The following is a 19,286-nucleotide window of genomic DNA, read 5'->3' as shown; positions in this document are numbered from 1 at the left end:
GGATGATGAAAACGTGAACTCACAACCCTTTATGCGTTGGAGAGACCGTTTCTTATTTTGTGCCGAAGCAATTTATAAATCACAGGCAAACAGGTGAAATCAAAGGACATTACTTGAATGCTACTGCAGGTACATGCGAAGAAATGATGAAAAGGGCTGTATTTGCCAGAGAATTGGGAGTTCCTATTGTAATGCATGACTACTTAACGGGTGGATTCACTGCAAATACTAGCTTGGCTCATTATTGCCGAGATAATGGCTTACTTCTTCACATCCACCGCGCAATGCATGATAGACAGAAGAATCATGGTATCCACTTCCGTGTACTAGCGAAAGCATTACGTATGTCTGGTGGAGATCATATTCACTCTGGTACCGTAGTAGGTAAACTGGAAGGGGAAAGAGAAATAACCTTGGGCTTTGTTGATTTACTACGTGATGATTATATTGAAAAAGACCGAAGTCGTGGTATTTATTTCACCCAAGATTGGGTATCTCTACCGGGTGTTCTGCCTGTGGCTTCAGGTGGTATTCACGTTTGGCATATGCCTGCTCTGACCGAGATCTTTGGAGATGACTCTGTACTACAGTTCGGTGGAGGAACTTTAGGACACCCTTGGGGTAATGCACCGGGTGCTGTAGCAAATCGAGTAGCCCTAGAAGCGTGTGTACAAGCGCGTAATGAGGGACGTGATCTTGCTCGTCAAGGTAATGACATTATCCGTGAAGCTTGCAAATGGAGCCCTGAGCTAGCAGCTGCTTGTGAAGTATGGAAGGAAATCAAATTCGAATTTGAAGCAATGGATACTTTGTAATCCAGTAATTACCATTCGTTCCTTTAATTGAATTGCAATTAAACTCGGCCCAATCTTTTACTAAAAAAGGATTGAGCCGAATAACGAATAAGGTTCCTATTTCATTTTCCAGGCATATATACATACTGGATTTCGGTATACAAAATATTAAATACAAGATCTAAGACTCAACAATTCAAATCCTTCTGTTGTTGGATCCATAATTAATCCTATGGATCCTTGAGATGGGATTAGTAGAATATTTTCTATACCCCTTAATCCGGACTATGGTCGAATCGAGCCAATGGTCACAACGCTTTATCCCCGTCCCGTATATTGCCCTTTTCCTTCCGCATTGCAATAGAAACTTATTATTCTCCAAAAAAGAATTCTTCCTAGGAGAGAACAAATCTTTTCGATTAGAATTTGTACACGGCACGGGATAACCCTCGCTTTCTATTCTAATTGAAGAAAGGGTTCCATCATATAGATTGATAGTGAAGTGATATCCAGATTCCCACAAAAAAAGAATCCTTTTTTTCAAGACTCATCCGTGATTAGTTAATTATTCTATTGGATCTATATGCTTATTCCGAGAGGATATATTCAAATTATTACATCGAATGACTATTCATCTATTGTATTTACATTCAAATAGGGGGGCAGACAAGCTCTATGGAAAAAAGGTGGTTCCATTCGATGTTGTTTAACGAGGAATTAAAACATAGGTCTGGGCTAAGTAAATCAATGGATAGTCTTGGTCCTATTGAAAATACCAGTGGAAGTGAAGATCCCGTTATATATGATAGGGATAAAAATATTGATAGTGGGGACGATAGTGATAATTCCAGTGCTAATAATATGGATACTTTTTTCGATGTCAGGGACATTCGGAGTTTGATCTCTGATGACATCTTTTTAGTTAGGGATCGTAATGGTAACAGTTATTCGATATATTTTAATATTGAAAATTTTATTTTCGAGATTGACAACGATCGCTCTTTTATGAATGAACTAGAAAGTTCCTTTTATAGTTATCTGAATAATGGTTCTCAAAGCGACAATCACTACTACGATCGTTATATGTATGATACTCAATATAGTTGGAATAATCACATTTTTAATTGCATTGATAGTTATCTTCGTTCTGAAATCAGTATTGATAATTACATTTCAGGCGATAGTTACAATTACAGCGACAGTTACATGTATAGTTACATTTGTAATGAAAGTGTAAATAGTAGTGACAACGAGAGTTCCAGTATACGAATTAGCACAAATAGAAGTGATTTCAATATGAGAAGAAGATATAATGATCTCGATATAAATAAAAAATACAGACATTTGTGGGTTCAATGCGAGAGTTGTTATGGGTTAAATTATAAGAAATTTTTTAAGTCAAAACTCAATGTTTGTGAACAATGCGGATATCATTTGAAAATGAGCAGTTCAGATAGAATCGAGCTTTCGGTTGATCCGGGCACTTGGGATCCTATGAATGAAGACATGGTTTCTATGGACCCCATTGAATTTCATTCAGAAGAGGAACCTTATAAAGATCGTATCGATTCTTATCAAAGAAAAACAGGGTTAACCGAGGCTATTCAAACAGGCATAGGTCAACTAAATGGTATTCCCATAGCTATTGGGGTTATGGATTTTCAGTTCATGGGGGGCAGTATGGGATCCGTAGTAGGCGAGAAAATTACCCGTTTGATCGAGCATGCGACTCGTAAAGCTCTACCTCTTATTATAGTTTGTGCTTCGGGAGGAGCGCGCATGCAAGAAGGAAGTTTGAGCTTGATGCAAATGGCTAAAATATTCCGCTTCATATAATTATCAATCAAATAAAAAGTTATTCTATGTATCAATCCTTACATCTCCTACAACCGGTGGGGTGACTGCAAGTTTTGGTATGTTGGGAGATATCATTATTGCCGAGCCTAATGCCTACATTGCATTTGCGGGTAAAAGAGTAATTGAACAAACATTGAATAAGACAGTACCTGATGGTTCCCAGGCGGCTGAGTATTTATTCCACAAGGGCTTATTGGACTCAATCGTACAACGTAATCCTTTAAAAAGTGTTCTGGGTGAGTTATTTCAGCTTCACGGTTTCTTTCCCTTAAATCAAAATTCAATCAAGTAGAGCATTCAATTCAGTTATTTTATTTGCGGCAAAGAAGTTTTTTAGTTATTGGTAAAGAAAAAAAGAAGAGTTCGTTTTCATTACGGGCATAAGATCTATTTATATTGTAAAAAGAATCAGAAGTTTCGGATACTTACTTTTTCTTTTTTCCTCCAGATATGTATTTTATACCTATAATTGGTGCTATATTACTGATTAGTAATCAGGAAGTTTCGATCAACAGGATAAAAGAATACATTCTTCTTTTGTTTTAGCAAAATTTTATGAAGAAAAAGAATTTCATCTTATCCTCTTACGTATTATAGATATAGAAAAATTCAAATCTATAAAATAATAGAATAGAAATCGTGCATATTTCAATATTTCCCGTGAGAACTCATATTTAGTTCTACATTCCTTGCACTTATTATTCTATACTTATAATAAATAGATATATTTATCATAAGATATCTTTATAACAGGTACAAATTTTAAATCGAGGTATCCATTCTATGACAACTTTTGATTTACCCTCTATTTTTGTGCCTTTAGTGGGCCTAGTTTTCCAGGCAATTGCAATGGCTTCTTTATTTCTTCATGTTCAAAAAAATAAGATTGTCTAGATTCCTATGAAGCAGACGCTTTTATATTTAACCAATTTGATGAATTATTTCTAATGGTTCACATCATAATAGTGCTAGTTGATGAGAGTTACTTCGGGAACAAAAAAGTAAAGTAAAATTCATTTGGGTTATTCTCTCAATTCGAATAAAATGCAACTGGATCTAGTATGAACTGGCGCTCAGAGCGTATATGGATAGAACTTATAACAGGGTCTCGAAAAACAAGTAATTTCTGCTGGGCCTGTATCCTTCTTTTAGGTTCACTAGGGTTCTTATTGGTTGGAACTTCTAGTTATCTTGGTAGGAATCTGATATCCTTATTCCCGTCTCAGGAAATCCTCTTTTTTCCACAAGGCATCGTTATGTCTTTCTATGGGATCACGGGTCTGTTCATTAGCTCCTATTTATGGTGCACAATTTCGTGGAATGTAGGTAGTGGTTATGACCGATTTGATCGAAAAGAAGGAATATTGTGTATTTTTCGTTGGGTATTTCTTGGAATAAATCGTCGTATCTTCCTTCGATTCCTTATGAGAGATGTCCAGTCGATTAGAATCGAAATTAAAGAGGGTCTTTTTCCTCGTCGTTTCCTTTATATGGAAATCAGAGGTCAGGGAGCCATTCCCTTGACTCGTACTGATGAGAATCTGACTCCACAAGAAATTGAACAAAAAGCGGCGGAATTGGCCTATTTCTTGCGCGTACCAATTGAAGTATTTTGAAATGAACTGCGAAGAATTAATGTTTTGTTAGCATGGGGGGAAGGAACAGAACTAAGGAATCTTCATTTTATATAACTCATGCTTCATAGAAATTTTCGATCGGATAGAGTCGACGAAAGATATGGTTTCCTTAGTAATTTACATATTTAAAATGCCACAAAAGAAAACATTCACTACCCTCACATATCTTGCATCTATTTTATTTTTACCCTGGTGGGTTTCTCTCTCATTTAATAAAAATCTGAAATCCTGGGTTACAAATTGGTGGAAAACTAGGCAACCCGAAATGTTTTTGAATGATATTAAATAAAAGAATCTTCTAGAAAAATTAATAGAATTAGAAGAACTTTTCATTTTGGACGAAGTTATAAAGGAGTGCCCGGAGACACATATACAAAAGCTCCGTATAGAAATCCACAAAGAAACGATACAATTGGTCAAGATGCACAATGAAGGTCATATTCATAGAATTTTGCACTTCTCGACAAATATAATATGTTTCGATATTCTAAGTGGTTATTCTATTCTAGGTAACGAAGAACTTCTCGTTCTTAATTCTTGGGTGAAAGAATTCCTCTATAACTTAAGTGACACAATAAAAGATTTTTCTATTCTTTTATTAACCGATTTATGTATCGGATTCCATTCGCCTCATGGTTGGGAACTAATGATTGGCTCTATCTCAAAGGATTTTGGATTTTATCATAATGATCAAATTATATCTGGTCTTGTTTCCACTTTCCCAGTCATTCTAGATACACTTTTAAAATATTGGATTTTCCGTTATTTAAATCGCGTATCTCCGTCACTTGTAGTGATTTATTATTCAATGAATGACTAAAGACTGATTCACCGATATTAATCAAATCATAATTTTTTTACTTTGTTTGTACATACACAAAAAAAGCATTCAAAATCTTACTCACCTTTTATATTTATACCCATCCCAGAGACTCTTCATGTATTCCATTCCAGTAAAATTATTTCATTACAATAGCAGAATCGTGGATAGGGAACTATACTAGTAACCTACCTAATTTATTGTAGAAATTCTCGGGATCAATGATTGGACCATGCAAAAAAGAATATCTTTTCTCGGATAAAGGAGCAGATGGCTCGATCCCGAGAATTTCTACAATAAATATCATTAGATTTGATAAAGCGCGATTCGATTAGAAGAAGTTTATTCTGTAAATTATTTAGGATTCGGCTTACTTTCCCATTGTGATATACTTCGTTGTGTAGGGTTCTCGTTCAAAATAAATCTTTTTTTGCATGAAGGCTAACCCAGTGGTTGGTCTTACTTTAAAACTAATTTTTATTACATTAATAAGTATTCCCGCCTTTTCGGACCCATTTCAAGTCAAGTACTAAAGACCGATATTCTAGATTCTTCTTTTAAGACTTCGAGCTTTAATTTCATAACCCGATTCTTTTTTGGGGAGACGGGTTGCAGGTCGAGGTAGTACGGACTAAAAAATGGTAAATTGGGGATAGAACCCTAGGATTGTTATATGTAAGGGTTTCTCTCAATTCAAGGCATTGAATAAAATCCATTAAGTCTAGAACAAGGAAAAAAATAGAATAGGGCGATGCATTCAGTTTCCGTATCTAATCAATAGAAACAACAATCCTCTAACTGGATTGGATCTTAATGAAAAAAATAAACCAATACCCTTCGGTTTTATTATATGAATATTCATAAAATATATAACATCCATATAGAATTCTTAATATTCTTAATAGTATCTTAATTTAATCTTAATTTCGCAGTTTCCTCTTCTTCTTTCGTAAGAACTTCTTCAGTATTTGTGCTTCTGCCTGACGAGGTCTTAGCTAATTCAAGGTCCTTAATAAAAACCACCGAAGGAGAAGCCTCTTCAGTATTTGGGCAGCCATGTTTTAACAGAAGGGCTTGTTACAGGCCATAACGGAAAATTATCAAAAATAAAATAAAATTGGGGAACTACAGTCGGAAGTTTTTTTTTTTTTTCTTGCGAAGAAAATTGATGATTAAGATAATGCAATTCCATATTTTTCAGAGAAACTTATTGTCCAACACATTCTGACGAGATCATCAAGTGTTGCAGATCAAGCTCAAATAACAGATCCTGTTCGGATCAAGCAAACTGCACTATGGTAAGAGCAAACGCTAAATAATACAACCGTAGATAAAATTTAGACTTGGAAGATTGGCAGGGGCCGCGCGGACGCGTTCCCCCTCAGGAACAAATTATGACGTAGACTCTCCCTCAGTGGGGAGATCTTAGGCGAGCGCCCTTCCAAAGTGCAATGGAAGTCACTAACCTAGGCCATGACCCTTCATGATCAGTCATAGACCCCGTCCCAGGTAAGTATGATTCCTAGTAGCATTACAAGCTTGTCTTATAGGCTTCTTTTCCTCATCTTTTCTATGTTCTAATTAATGTGGGATTATTATTATCTTCATTCTGCAATAACTCCAAGCGTTGGGAGAGGTTGGGCTATGTAGATTGTAGACCTATAATCTTCTTGCAAAACAGTGCGCCTTTGGTGGGCTATAAGAACAAAGATCTTACTTGGACCTTGGTGGAGTGTTACCAAGAGCTTTTATTGGTGAATTTGGAACCACCGTTTCTAGAAGCAATGGTGAATTTGGACATTTTCAGATTGGATTTCCCAAAGTGATACAGGTTCACATTGAAGGCCAAACCCGTGGCAAGAACACCAAATTCAAGAGCTAACTGCTCTGAGATTTGCGGAACTGGTCAAAGGGTCCAGGTTAGGGAACATAATTTTTATCTTAGTTTTGGTTGGGGTGTGCCGGCCTATGCAGTAGTGCAACACAAAGGCGACGCGTGAGCAAGCTGCTGTGTGGGAACTCCCCCTTGAAAAAAATTAATTTAATATCGTGAGCCGATGGTTCACATATCAGATATTAAACTGATAAGAACAGATACTACACTTGATCTTAGCCAAAAGGCCGAGAAAGATATGCTTGTTCAATTCTTAAGCTTCTTGCTTTATACAGTCTCGTTTCCGTTCTTCTGCTTTAACTAGTCTAGGTGGGACTAAAGTATTAGCTTACTCCGGCTTAGGTATACGAGTCATGGGCAGGATACGAGTGTCTGAAAAGACTTCGATAACAATGTGCCAAACTCTGATGTAGTAGTAACTAACACCCAATCTGGAGTCACTTATATCTGAAAAGGCAAGACATTTTCAGATGGAACAATTTCCTACCTTCCCGACTATGGGGTTGACGACGGTACTATAGTAGTGAAGATGAACGCAACATTTCCGCCACTTCTAAGGGACTTGGCAATGATAAGGGTGAAGATAACCGGTTAACCACGATATTCAAGATGATCGTTCACTACCTAGCTCAAGCTGTTGGTTTAGCAGATTTTGTTGGGATTTTCAAAAAGGTACAGTTGTTGACGAAGCTAATGTTCGTTAACATGAAGTTGTCCAATAATTTTTCATCATCCAGTTGTTTGCTTTTGTGGAAAAGAAGTATGCAGAATGCAGTGATGGAACTAGACTTTCCGTTTGATGATTCGAAGGCTGTGTTTGTCGATGCATTATACTTCGGTTTGTCTGCAATGGCAAGGAGGTGATACAATTTTTAAAGCGAAGTTTTGGACTTTATACCGAGGTAAGGTAATGCTGGTATTTCAACAATGGATGATGTTGATTGGTTGAATCATTCAAGGCGATAGATATGCAACAGCGTGTTGTAGTGGTGTTGGCTAGGAAAAAGTATACCGAGTAACCAATTCTACCTATAACTTAATGGTTTACATAATACCTTTATCATGTTAATAGGAGTATTATAACGGTCCAGTAATGTATTTAAGAAAGACAATTTCTTTAAACAATTCATCATCAATTAGGTGTTCAATTTCTGGATTTATTATCCCTTTGTGGATACTCAAAATTCATGATTTCTTTTCCCTTTGCATACATTCCTTTCCTTGGTGTTCGCTGGGAAACTAAGACAATAAACTAAAGCAATGGGGAGACAATCCTTAACCTTCTAAGTCTCACAATCATAAATATTCAACTTCTATTGTAGAACCATTATTAATGAATTCTTCCTTTATAGAATACTCACATTCAATAAAATTGAAGGATGAAAACCAAATTAACTTTAATTGGGATGAGTAACTAACTGTAAAACATAAGCCGAGCTTCTAATCTCAAAAAATTTGATAGCTTTCCCATACCTTGTTCTTCAATCCAATAGGCCTTTGGCTAACCTATCGAAAAATCGATTTTAGAATTAAAACTTAATGAAGATTAAATTTATATTTTATTTCCAATATGAAACAAATTTTGTAAAATATGTTTTTATCTCAAAATTATTCAAATATTCAATATATATGCTTTATATGAGAGCTTTTAGTAATCCACATATAGATGAAAATCGCGTAGTACGTATCACTGATATATATATATATATATTTTAAATCATACAGATATGCAAAACCTAATTAAGATCACTACTTGCAGGTAGTGTGTCTTAACATAACCAAGAGTATAACTTTTCTCGCAGATCACGAGGAGTATGCATACAGTTTGTCCCGTGATTCAATATTTTTTTATGACCTAAGACGTATTTGGCTATCCAAAATTGTTTTTTCGTGACCAAAATCTATCCGTGACCCTAGCTAAGTCGTTCATGACTCAAGCTTGACGTGTCTTTTAAAACATGGTGTCTCAGTTAGGAAGTTAGGAGCAAAGATGATTGTGGGAAAGGTGAGGTCGTAATTTTAATAATGAGTCCTACTGGAGAGTACCTTGCTGGATCATGGAGATATCATTTGGTAAAATAAAACCAGATATCATTTGGCCTAAAAAGAAATTAACAACTAGAAATACGTGTGAGGTAGCATATTGTGATGCCCCGACTACTAGATGCGCAAAAGTTTCTCACTTCCCAAAGATATCCCACCTACTAATTAGGATATACACTTTTTTTCTGACGCCTAAGGTTTCGTATAGGCCACCCGAATAACTCTTGAGGAAGGTTAAGACTATAAACCTTCTATATGTAACCAGTAAAAATATTTATTGTGGGATTGACTCAACCTCCATATAATGCGGGATGAGAAATTCTCAAAGGAATTTATCGACTTTGGATGCATAAAGATGGAAAGAGAATAGAAGACCATGAGGGAAGCGTTATAAACTCATAGATGAGACTCTCATGACTGAAATCAGTTTTTTGTCCAGACGTTTTTTTTTTGTGGGAAGTATAAAAGAAGTGGAAATAGAATGTTAACGACTTTGGACACGATGTTGAATCTACCCATAACCGTACATCTTCTTGTCGGAAAACGTGGAATAAAGCACTACCGAGTCATCTCACGATCTAGAATCGGCAATCCCTGGGGCGTAAAGAGAAAACGGGGAATGAAGCGTTATCGAGATGATCCTGAATTGTTTTCTTAAACCCGGGGCGTAAAATTAAAAGGGATATTTAAGTCATTTTAGTATTTGGACATCTCTATAGTATAAACACAAAATAAAATTTGTCTAAAGAACAAAATTAGGATAATCGAGAAGATAGTGACTGATAGAGGGGTGGGGTTTTTTTTTTAAATTAGAATAATCGAGAACAAAATTAGAACAAAATTAAAATTTGTCTAAACACAAAATAATCTCTTACTACTAAAAATATTCTCTCTCATTTTTAGGATGATTTTCTCTCATCTTTATGATGATTTTTTTCTCATCAGAGGACGATTATCTTTTTCATTCTAAATCCTTCAGTTAATTCATCTTTTTTTTTCTTGGTGTTTTTGTTTTGATTTGCAGGTTAATCAGTTCTTTTGTTTATCTCTTTCTGTACAACTTGGCGTGTTTCAAAAGGGTTAACATGGAGGCTTCTTCATCTCAATCCTCAAATCCAGCATATGAAGATCTAGCACACAGAATGGCGGCTTTATCACATAATGAAGAAGAAGAAGTTTTTGAGGTGCCGGAAGACATAGTTGAAACCCCATCATCACACATATACTCTCTTGTCATAACCACTATCACCAGAAGAGAGTATGGGATTAACATCCTTTACAATATGCTCATCAGATCCTGGAGATCATCTGGTAATATGAAAATATCAAACTTCGGGAAGGCAATATACCTAGTTCATTTTGAACTGGGTTGTGACTACAACACAGTCCTTACTAGGTCGCCGTGGGGACTCAATGGAGATCTTCTTCTCACGGAGATATGTGATCCTGATAAGCTTCCAGAAGAATATGAGTTCAGATTAGCAGATTTTACAGTTCAGGTCCATGGACTTCCGATTCGCTCTCAAACGATCAAGATGGTTGAGTTCATTGCAGGTAAGATAGGGATTTCGTACCCTATAAGTTCAGCTAATCGTGCTAAATGGGGGAGTTTTGCTAGAGTTAGAGTTAAACTGGATGTCATAGAAAAGCTCAGACAAGAGCTAAATTTCACACTACCATCCAAGAAAAAATGCAAGTCCATGCTGAGGTATGAAAGGCTACCCAGAGTATGTTTTTTCTGTGGCATGTTTGGTCACATCATGAAGCAATGCCCAGAGTTGTCCAGGGAATGTGAGAAAATGGGGTTTTTTTCCCCAGAAACCTTCATGGAAAAGATGCAGTACATGAAAGTTGCAAGACTCACTGAGGAGATCAATGCGAACTATAAACCTAATCCAAATCAGAACATGCCAGCTTCAAGGTTCGGCCGAGAGTCTCCAAATCTCAACAATGGAAAAGAACACAGGCATGAAATCCCTACTTTTCATTCAAGTCAACCCACCAACAATATTTCCTCCTGTATTCTGACCTCAGAAAAAGCCATGTAACTAGAAAGTCCCAAAAATACCTCACCAGCAGATAATCTCCATTTACTCACGGTAACTGCCAAAAATTCCCCCAATATCAATAATAAAGAGAATCAGGCACCGAATATCTCTGCTATTAATGCAGTATCTCAAGCAGTGGAAAACCCTAAATATACCCAGAAAAAACCGGGAGTGGTTAAAGAGAAAGTACCCACCCACTCACCAAAAAAAACCACCCATCCACCAAAAGAACCATTCATCCCAAAACCCTGCCAAACCCATTCACTATGTTGTCGAAGTGAATAAACCCATCCCACCAAAGAAACAAAACCCACTCCCTCAGCACCAAACCATTCTGCCAAATCCACTGAACCTAAACCCACAATTAGATAAACCTTCCCCAGAATCCACTTTGCTCGAGCAAACCAACCTAAAAAACATGAGACAATGGAAAATATTTTCAAGAAACTCCCAAGGATCGGACTCTCCTGAAGATACTATCCACTGCGACAGTAAAAGACAAACAGAAACAATGGATTGTGATCCTCCATCTAAGCAACAATGTTGTACTACTTCAGAGGTTGTGGCGACTTGCCCCAAAAATTCGCAGGATAGATGTTAATACAATCATGGAAATGTCATGGTCTAGGGAACGAGATGACATTTCTGACATTAAACTCGTTCCCGCGCAGCTGCAATCCTTCCATACTTTTCTTGTCCGAAACAAGACTTAATGATTCAAAAAGCGAGAGGATTTGCAGTTCTTTAAACTATAAGCATTTTGCATATTTTGCTGCTATTGGCAGAAGTGGAGGCCTTGCACTTATCTGGAATGACACTGTGGACGTAACCATATTACCTAAAACTCTTAATTGCATTCACTGTGTCATTGAACTTCATCTGTCGCTACCAAGGTGGGAGCTTTTCTGTGTCTACGGATCACCAGCACACCAACAAATGAGTGCTTTTTGGAGACATATGAATAATGCTCTCGAAAATATTGAAGGCGCTTGGTGCATGATTGGTGATCTAAATGCTCTTATGAACCAATATGAAAAACAAGGCGGCTCATCAACCACAGATATTAGTTGCGATGAATTCATAGCTATGATAAGGGAGAGAGATATCATTGATCTAGGGTATGCTGGACCTGCCTTCACTTGGTCTAATAATTATTCTCAAAATACTCCTATCTTTGATGGAGAGTCCTCTTCTCCGATGCTGCAGTACTTCACTTACCGAGAATCGAAAGTGATCATGCCCCCATCTTAATCAACACCATGAGAAAACCTCCTAAAAGAAAACCAAATTACAAGTTTGAGTTTTACTGGACTGACCATCCACAGTTCAAAGAGGTTATGCAGAACAGCTGGGGCAATTCTACGGGAGATACAATAGAAAGTCTAACAACTCTGGGCGATAGTCTATGGAAGTGGAGCAGGGAAACATTTGGAGACACCAGAAGGGAGATAGAAATTGAGAAACAAAAGATGATTGATCTGTAATCATCTTCACACCAGAGAGACACCAGAGAAGAGGAGAAAGCCATCTGTGACAACATAATAACTCTTGAGAAAAGAGACATAATGTTCTGGCAACAAAGAAACAAATCCAAATGGGTTCCTTCTATTGATAAAAATACTCAGGTATTCCACGTTTCCACTATCCATCGAAGAAGCAAAAACAAGATTTTTGATTTAAAAAAATTCTAATGGTGACTGGATTTCTGACCCTGAGCTGATTAGAGACAATCTTATAAACCACTTCCAGGATATGTTTGCAAAAGATACAAATGTATCTGATGCAGACATAACTGTGGTCAATGCTAATAAATTGAGTCGAGATGATTGCAGGTTTTTAAGCTCAATTCCCAGTGCTGAGGAAGTTTTCAACGTGATAAATAAGATGGGCTCGTTGAAGTCGCCTGGCCATGATGGCTATCCAACCCTTTTCTTCAAGAAATGTTGGGAAGCTGTAGGCCAAGAGGTAGTGCATCTAATCCAAGACTGCTTCAGATATTCGACTATCCCTCCCGGCTTAAACCACACGTATCTGGCGCTGATTCCCAAAAAGAAACACGCTGAAACTGCTGCAGATTACAGACCAATTGCTCTCTGCAACGTTCTCTACAAGGTGGTTACAAAGATTATCACAAACAGACTCAGTCCATTCCTTGACAACCTCATCGAAAAGAACCAGTCGGCCTTTATACCTGTGAGACAGATTATAAACAATATCGTGGTGGCTAAAGAACTGTTTCACTCCATGAATAACTCCAACACTTCCCAAGGGTCTTTTGCAATGAAACTGGACATGAGCAAAGCATATGACAGAGTAGATTGGCATTTCCTGAGTAAAGCTCTCTCGAATTCTGGAATCACAGATAGGGCACATGATCTCATTATGAATTGCGTGAAATCTATTTCCTTCTCAATAATCCTTAATGTCCAGCCTGAAGGATTTTTAGTTGGGGAGAGAGGCATAAGGAAGGCTGCCCTCTTTCGCCATATTTATTTATCATTTGTGCTCACTTTTCGTCACGCATTATCAATAAAATGGAAGATGAAGGAACCGGCAGCAGCTACAAGATCAATATATGGGCTCCAAGCATCTCACATATAATGTTCGCAGACGACGTGATGCTCTTTGGAAATACTAATACTAGAAAAATAAACTCTATCACCTCAGTCTTACAACAGTATTACAACATCTCAGGCCAGCTGGTTAACTACTCAAAAATCTCCATTCACTTCAGTAAAAGTGTCCCAGACACTTACACAGAAGAGATCATTCAAAAATTGGGGGTCAAGAGAATGCAAGAAGAAGAGAAATATCTCGGAGTTCATATTCGACAACAAGGAAAAATGGTATCAAACTTTAACTTCCTCATTGACAAATTTGATACAGCTCTTGCAAGAAGAAGAAAGAACAATTTATCCCATGTTGGTCGTACAGTGCTCATTCAGTCAGTACTTGCACTCATCCCAGTTTTTTACATGGCCACGACAATGATACCAAAAACCGTCTTAAACTAGTTAACACAGATAATCAGGAATTTTTGGTGGGGTCACGACAGAAAGAAGAGGAAAATACATCACTTAAATTGGGAGTGGTTCAATCTGCAAAAAGAGAAGGGAGGTTTGGGCTTACGATCTCTTTATGAGCTTAACTTAGCTCTTGTAGCCAAACTTGCTTGGAGGTTCCTTAAAGAACAAGATACACTATGGGCTCAAATTCTAGGTGCGAAATACCTAAGGGACAATTCTTTTGGGAGGTAAAGAAGATAACTAACTGTTCAACAACTTGGGCCGCAATTCTTGACAGTAGAGAACAACTAAAGAAAGGCTGCATCTGGCTCGTGGGAAACGGTCAATCTATCAATATTTTTTCAGATCCATGGCTTCATACTCTACCTGGCTCTGTGCCAGAGAAGCTTGTAGATGGAAATAACGAGCACAAGAAGGTAAGTGATCTAGATGATAGCTCCACAGGCTAATGAAACCTAACTGTTCTTCAGAATGTCACAGATCATTATGCCTGCAATTAGGTCAAAAAAATCTCCCCCAATCCTCATTCTGTTAACAAACTGATTTGGAAGTTCACTAATCATGGTGATTTCACACCACAGTCTTTCCATAAAATGGTCAAATAATACCAAGGAGAGACTTATGCATCTGGTGAAAATAACTTCCCTTGGAAGAAATTTTGGGCAGTAAAGAATGTTGCTCCAAAAATCAAGACGTTCCTGTGGAGAGCTATACATAAAGGTTTGGTCGTGACTCAGAGAATCGACAGATTCATCGAAGGAGTTTCAACCTTTTGCAGCATATGCAATAATGATGAAGAGTCAATAGACCACCTTTTATTACACTGCAGCTTCGCCCAAGATGTATGGTTCGCCTCTCCTCTTGGCCTCCGACTTCAAGGAAGCAATCAGTTGACCCTCACAAGTCTCATGGAATCTCTATTCAGAGCAAATGATAATAACTCTTCTCTTGCTCTAGGAATGGCCATATGCTGGGCCATTTGTAAATGCCGCAATGCAAAAGTTTTTGATCAAAAGAACATGAATGATCATGATGCTCTGACAATTGCTCTTTACTGGTTCAATCTCTATCATAACTACATTGGGGAAGAAGAACTTAATGGGATGGAAAGGAACCACCAGACTGCAGCTGTACCGACCAATTTAACCTGGACTCCTCCGGACCATCCCACCATCAAGATTAACGTCGATGCTGCTTGGAGAGATGGAGCTTTTGCTTGCGCAGCGGTTACTGGAGACAACACTGGTTACTGTCATGGTGCTGATACTATGCTGGAAAGATCAGACTCAGTTATATTTGCAGAAGCTACTGGCTTTCAGCTAGTTGTTGACTTAGCATTATGGTTGAATTTGAACAACATATTGATAGAAGGAGATAGCCAGATGGTCGTAAAGACCTTAAAAGGAGAACTGCGGAAAATCCCATGGAGATTTTGGAGTCTTAAGGATGATATTACCCACAAGATGGCCTCCCTAAACAATAGTGGTGCTTACAGCTTTGTCCCGAAACCAGCAAATAAAGCTTCCCATTCGCTGGCAACGTATGGTCTCACTCACAACGTCCAACACAAGTGGACCAGTTCAATCATTCCGGCTTGGATTGCTTCTCTCTTTGTAAACAACAGTTAATTCTGTTTCTCTGTTTTGTTTAACGCTCTATACCAAAAAAAAAAAGATAGAGGGGGTGGGGGGTTTTCAGGGGTTATAAGGTGATCAAATCAGATAGATAAAACCTCTCCTTAATCTCCTCAATCAGATTATTATACACCTAAATCTAGACCCACCCAATCACAATTTTTTTTACCACCCACCCAAATTCGTAAGAAAAACTTTCATATATATATATATATATTCATTCACGTCATAGAAGCAACAAAAAATTTCAGGTCTTATTACATTTCTAGGGTTTACATTGTCTCTATCTATATATGACTAGAAAATTTTTATTGGCATAAAAGAAATCTTCTATCATAAAAGAAAACATATATGTAAAAAAGATATCAATTTGCAAAAAATTATAGTAAAAATAGAGATTGTATAGAAACACCAAAATATATAACATATATAACATTTGAAACAAATCTTTCCATACATAAACAAGTTTGGGTATTTGCAAATCCTTAATTAAATTTTTGTTTAGGTTGTTGAAGATGTAGATAAATGTTAATTAAAAGAAATATTATGTTATATGTGTTATCTCTAGGTCTTATAAAAAGGAATTAAAGGACTTTAATACTAGTAGGCTATTTTAAAAAAATAAAAAAAGAATACCGATAAGGACATCATCCATATGTATCTGTGTGTTTTTTCTCAAGCTTCACTGAATAATGAAATCCTATGTTTTCTATGGATCTATTTTATTGTTTCGTATTTTTTACAAAATTCATTTTATTGCTTTCTGAGAAAGGTTAACCAGATCTACATGAAGATGTTGATTTGAAATCTTAAAAATAATGGCTGAAGACCTATTAGATAAAAGGATTCTTGAGATTTCTTTGGAACTCTCCGGTGGTTTCACAGATAATCTAATCAATTTTGGACTCTTCAAATTTGTGATCCACTTTCTCAAGACAAGAACATCGTGGGTTTCAATAATGCCTCCACAATCATTGACCTCGGTAACAAAAACTAAATGCATTCTCATCGAACCTGTGCTCTGAATCCAGAATTGGAAGAGCTTCCTTTACAGTACATCCACAACTCTGATAATTCATGACCTTCTCGTTTTTTCCTGACTGAGAGAAATAATATCATTATATATATATGAACTACAATAAATAGTTTATAAAATATCATGATAAAAATCGATGACTTGTTTATCATATACTAATATTAACTAAATTATAAAAATGTGTCTCATGTGTTAGTTAAGCACACAACTTATATATATTTTGAGCATAAGAAGATTTACGGATATCTATTGTACGGTTATGTTTTCTTGTATAATGTTAGGGCATCGGCATCGCTCGATCAAACTCACAAGTTTTAATAATATCAATGAGAAATTTAGTTCGTCAAAAATATATTTTTATTTATGGTCTACTAAAGTCGGTTTCAGACTAGAAATAAAGCATGGTAGTTAAGATTCACCAATCTAACTTGAATATTAAAGACTAAAGAACAACAAAGTATATACGAGGACTTCATCAATAAAGGTACATTATATGAAGATTGACTATCATATTTACTCATACCATTATATATACTGAGACAATGTCGTATGACTTTAATATTAAGAGGAAAATTCCAAAGTTAGAAACTTCGAGTTCAAGCTAGTATTCTCGAATTATATTACATGCAACAGAAGTTCTATAAAAAGATTACCGCATAATAGGTTGAGAATAATTTATCGTATTTGCGTAAGAAGATCATATGAGACATCGAGTTATATTCACATTCACATACTTATTCAGTAAGTGAAAAAAATGAGTTTATTGATAATATACTTGATAAATTATATCTCTTATTATCTCATGTACATGTACTGATTTGGTCAGTTCACGAACTGGGTTTACTTAGAGATATTCCTGGATACTTTTAAATTCTCAACTACATGAACTGATTTTGTCAGTATGTGAAATTGTTGATGTTAAGAGGTTTTTGGATACTTTGTGTAACTTAAGTACATGAAAACTTAACCATTTTTCTTGGGATAACCATTTGTTGTCCCGATCTTATACCAATAAATACGCGTGTGTACATTCTTCTTTGTAATATGAAAACTTCTTAAATTTTTATATGATCAATTTAAATTGGAAAGTTATAATTACCTAGTGTCAAAGTAATTCCTAAACATGGAAGCTAGTTCACGAACTCACCTTGATTGTAAGCTACTTTGCCTTGTTCATCATTATAAATAGAAGACTTTCTGCAAACTAACATATCGATCCTGACAGTTCTTAATCCTAACTGTGGCTAGAGTCATCTACAAAATAACTAGCTAGGTTTCCTCGTGAAATTATATTGGGTTACGAATTTTAAAGTCTTTATTAAGGGATTCGTGAAGCTCGATCAAACTATATTTTAGATAATAGTTCATGATATCTTATCTTGATCATCGTAATTCCTGTCTATTCTAGGGTTCGTATTTTCTGATATATGACCATTTAAGAACCGTCAATCAGGATATAAGATTGATATAAAAGTATTCTTCGTCTCAGACTTTGTAATTCTACAAGTTTTGTGTCCCTTAGAATGATCTTATGAGGTGAAATAAATTAGGCATCTCTATAACCTTTTGAAGAGAGTAAAATATCCTAATTTTTGAAGTTTTCTTGATATCTTTTTTAACCTTTAAGATCCTTATAAGGAAAAATATTTTCATTACTTGTATATCTTTCTAAAGAAATAAATAAGCGATCTGTTGGAGGAATCAAGACGTCGGCTAGGGGAATCAAGTGCATAGGATTAAGTTGGATTGAAGATACTTAAGGAGAACGACCGAAGCTGAATTTGTCGGAGGGATGATTCGGTCTTTACCATATTTCAGTTCGAGTTATGACAGTATCTAGTGTTTGTAGCGTTTTAATATAGTGTGGTGCTCACCGGACTAAGTCCTGGGTTTTTTTTAACAAGATTGTAGTTTCCTCATTAATAAAATTTCAGGTGTGTCTTATGTTATTTATTTTCTCACATTATATTGTACGAATCATCTGAATGCGGTTGATGATGCCAGTGTTGAAAAAGATTTTTTGTCTACTCTACGCTTTTGGACATAATTAGTCTTCAAGATGAGTCACTTCACTCGAAAGAACAAAATAATAATCTTTTCAAGAAAATACTTGAGGAAAGTCCATCATAAGATTAAATTTTGAGGATGCAACTCGATAGCTCAAAAGAGGATCTTGTTGTTTCTCTTTCAAAAATTGAGGAGACGGCGAAAAGAATGTCTAAACTAAAACCACTTTGTGGTTGTGTGAATGATATTCTTTCAGGTTCTTTCATATGTTTTGAGATTTTGAGAAAATCCTTGAAGATCCCTTGTAAGAAAAAAGATTTTCGTTACCTCGAATGTATATCTTTTAAAAGGAAATCAATAGGTTATCTGTCAGAGGCAGAAACTCCTATGCTTTTACAAGGATGTCAGGTAGGTAATCAACCGCGCAGGATTACGTCGAACATAATAGACTTAAGAAGCACGACTAAAGATGAATTTATCAGATGGTCGA

At 36.3% G+C, this 19,286-nt stretch overlaps 1 protein-coding gene, 1 non-coding gene and 1 pseudogene across 2 annotated transcripts; 1 reads left to right on the top strand and 2 right to left on the bottom strand.

The window, feature by feature from the left end:
* Positions 1 to 6,462: 6,462 nt before the first annotated feature.
* Positions 6,463 to 6,625, bottom strand: LOC113284968. The gene has a single exon (XR_003328490.1). It is a non-coding gene; the product is annotated as a U1 spliceosomal RNA (small nuclear RNA).
* Positions 6,626 to 7,059: 434 nt separating this feature from the next.
* LOC113284680 lies at positions 7,060 to 7,242 on the bottom strand (annotated as a pseudogene).
* Positions 7,243 to 14,295: 7,053 nt separating this feature from the next.
* LOC113280430 lies at positions 14,296 to 15,747 on the top strand. Its single transcript, XM_026529051.1, has 2 exons — positions 14,296 to 14,535; positions 14,857 to 15,747. Exons 1-2 carry the CDS (start codon positions 14,296 to 14,298, stop codon positions 15,745 to 15,747), a joined length of 1,131 nt encoding a protein of 376 aa, XP_026384836.1.
* The last annotated feature ends 3,539 nt before the right edge of the window (positions 15,748 to 19,286 follow it).

This window comes from Papaver somniferum, chromosome 5 (assembly GCF_003573695.1).
Source record: "Papaver somniferum cultivar HN1 chromosome 5, ASM357369v1, whole genome shotgun sequence".
Taxonomy (NCBI): domain Eukaryota; kingdom Viridiplantae; phylum Streptophyta; class Magnoliopsida; order Ranunculales; family Papaveraceae; genus Papaver; species Papaver somniferum.
The sequence above is the reverse complement of the archived record's forward strand: the minus strand, read 5'-3'. Positions and strand labels throughout refer to the sequence as shown.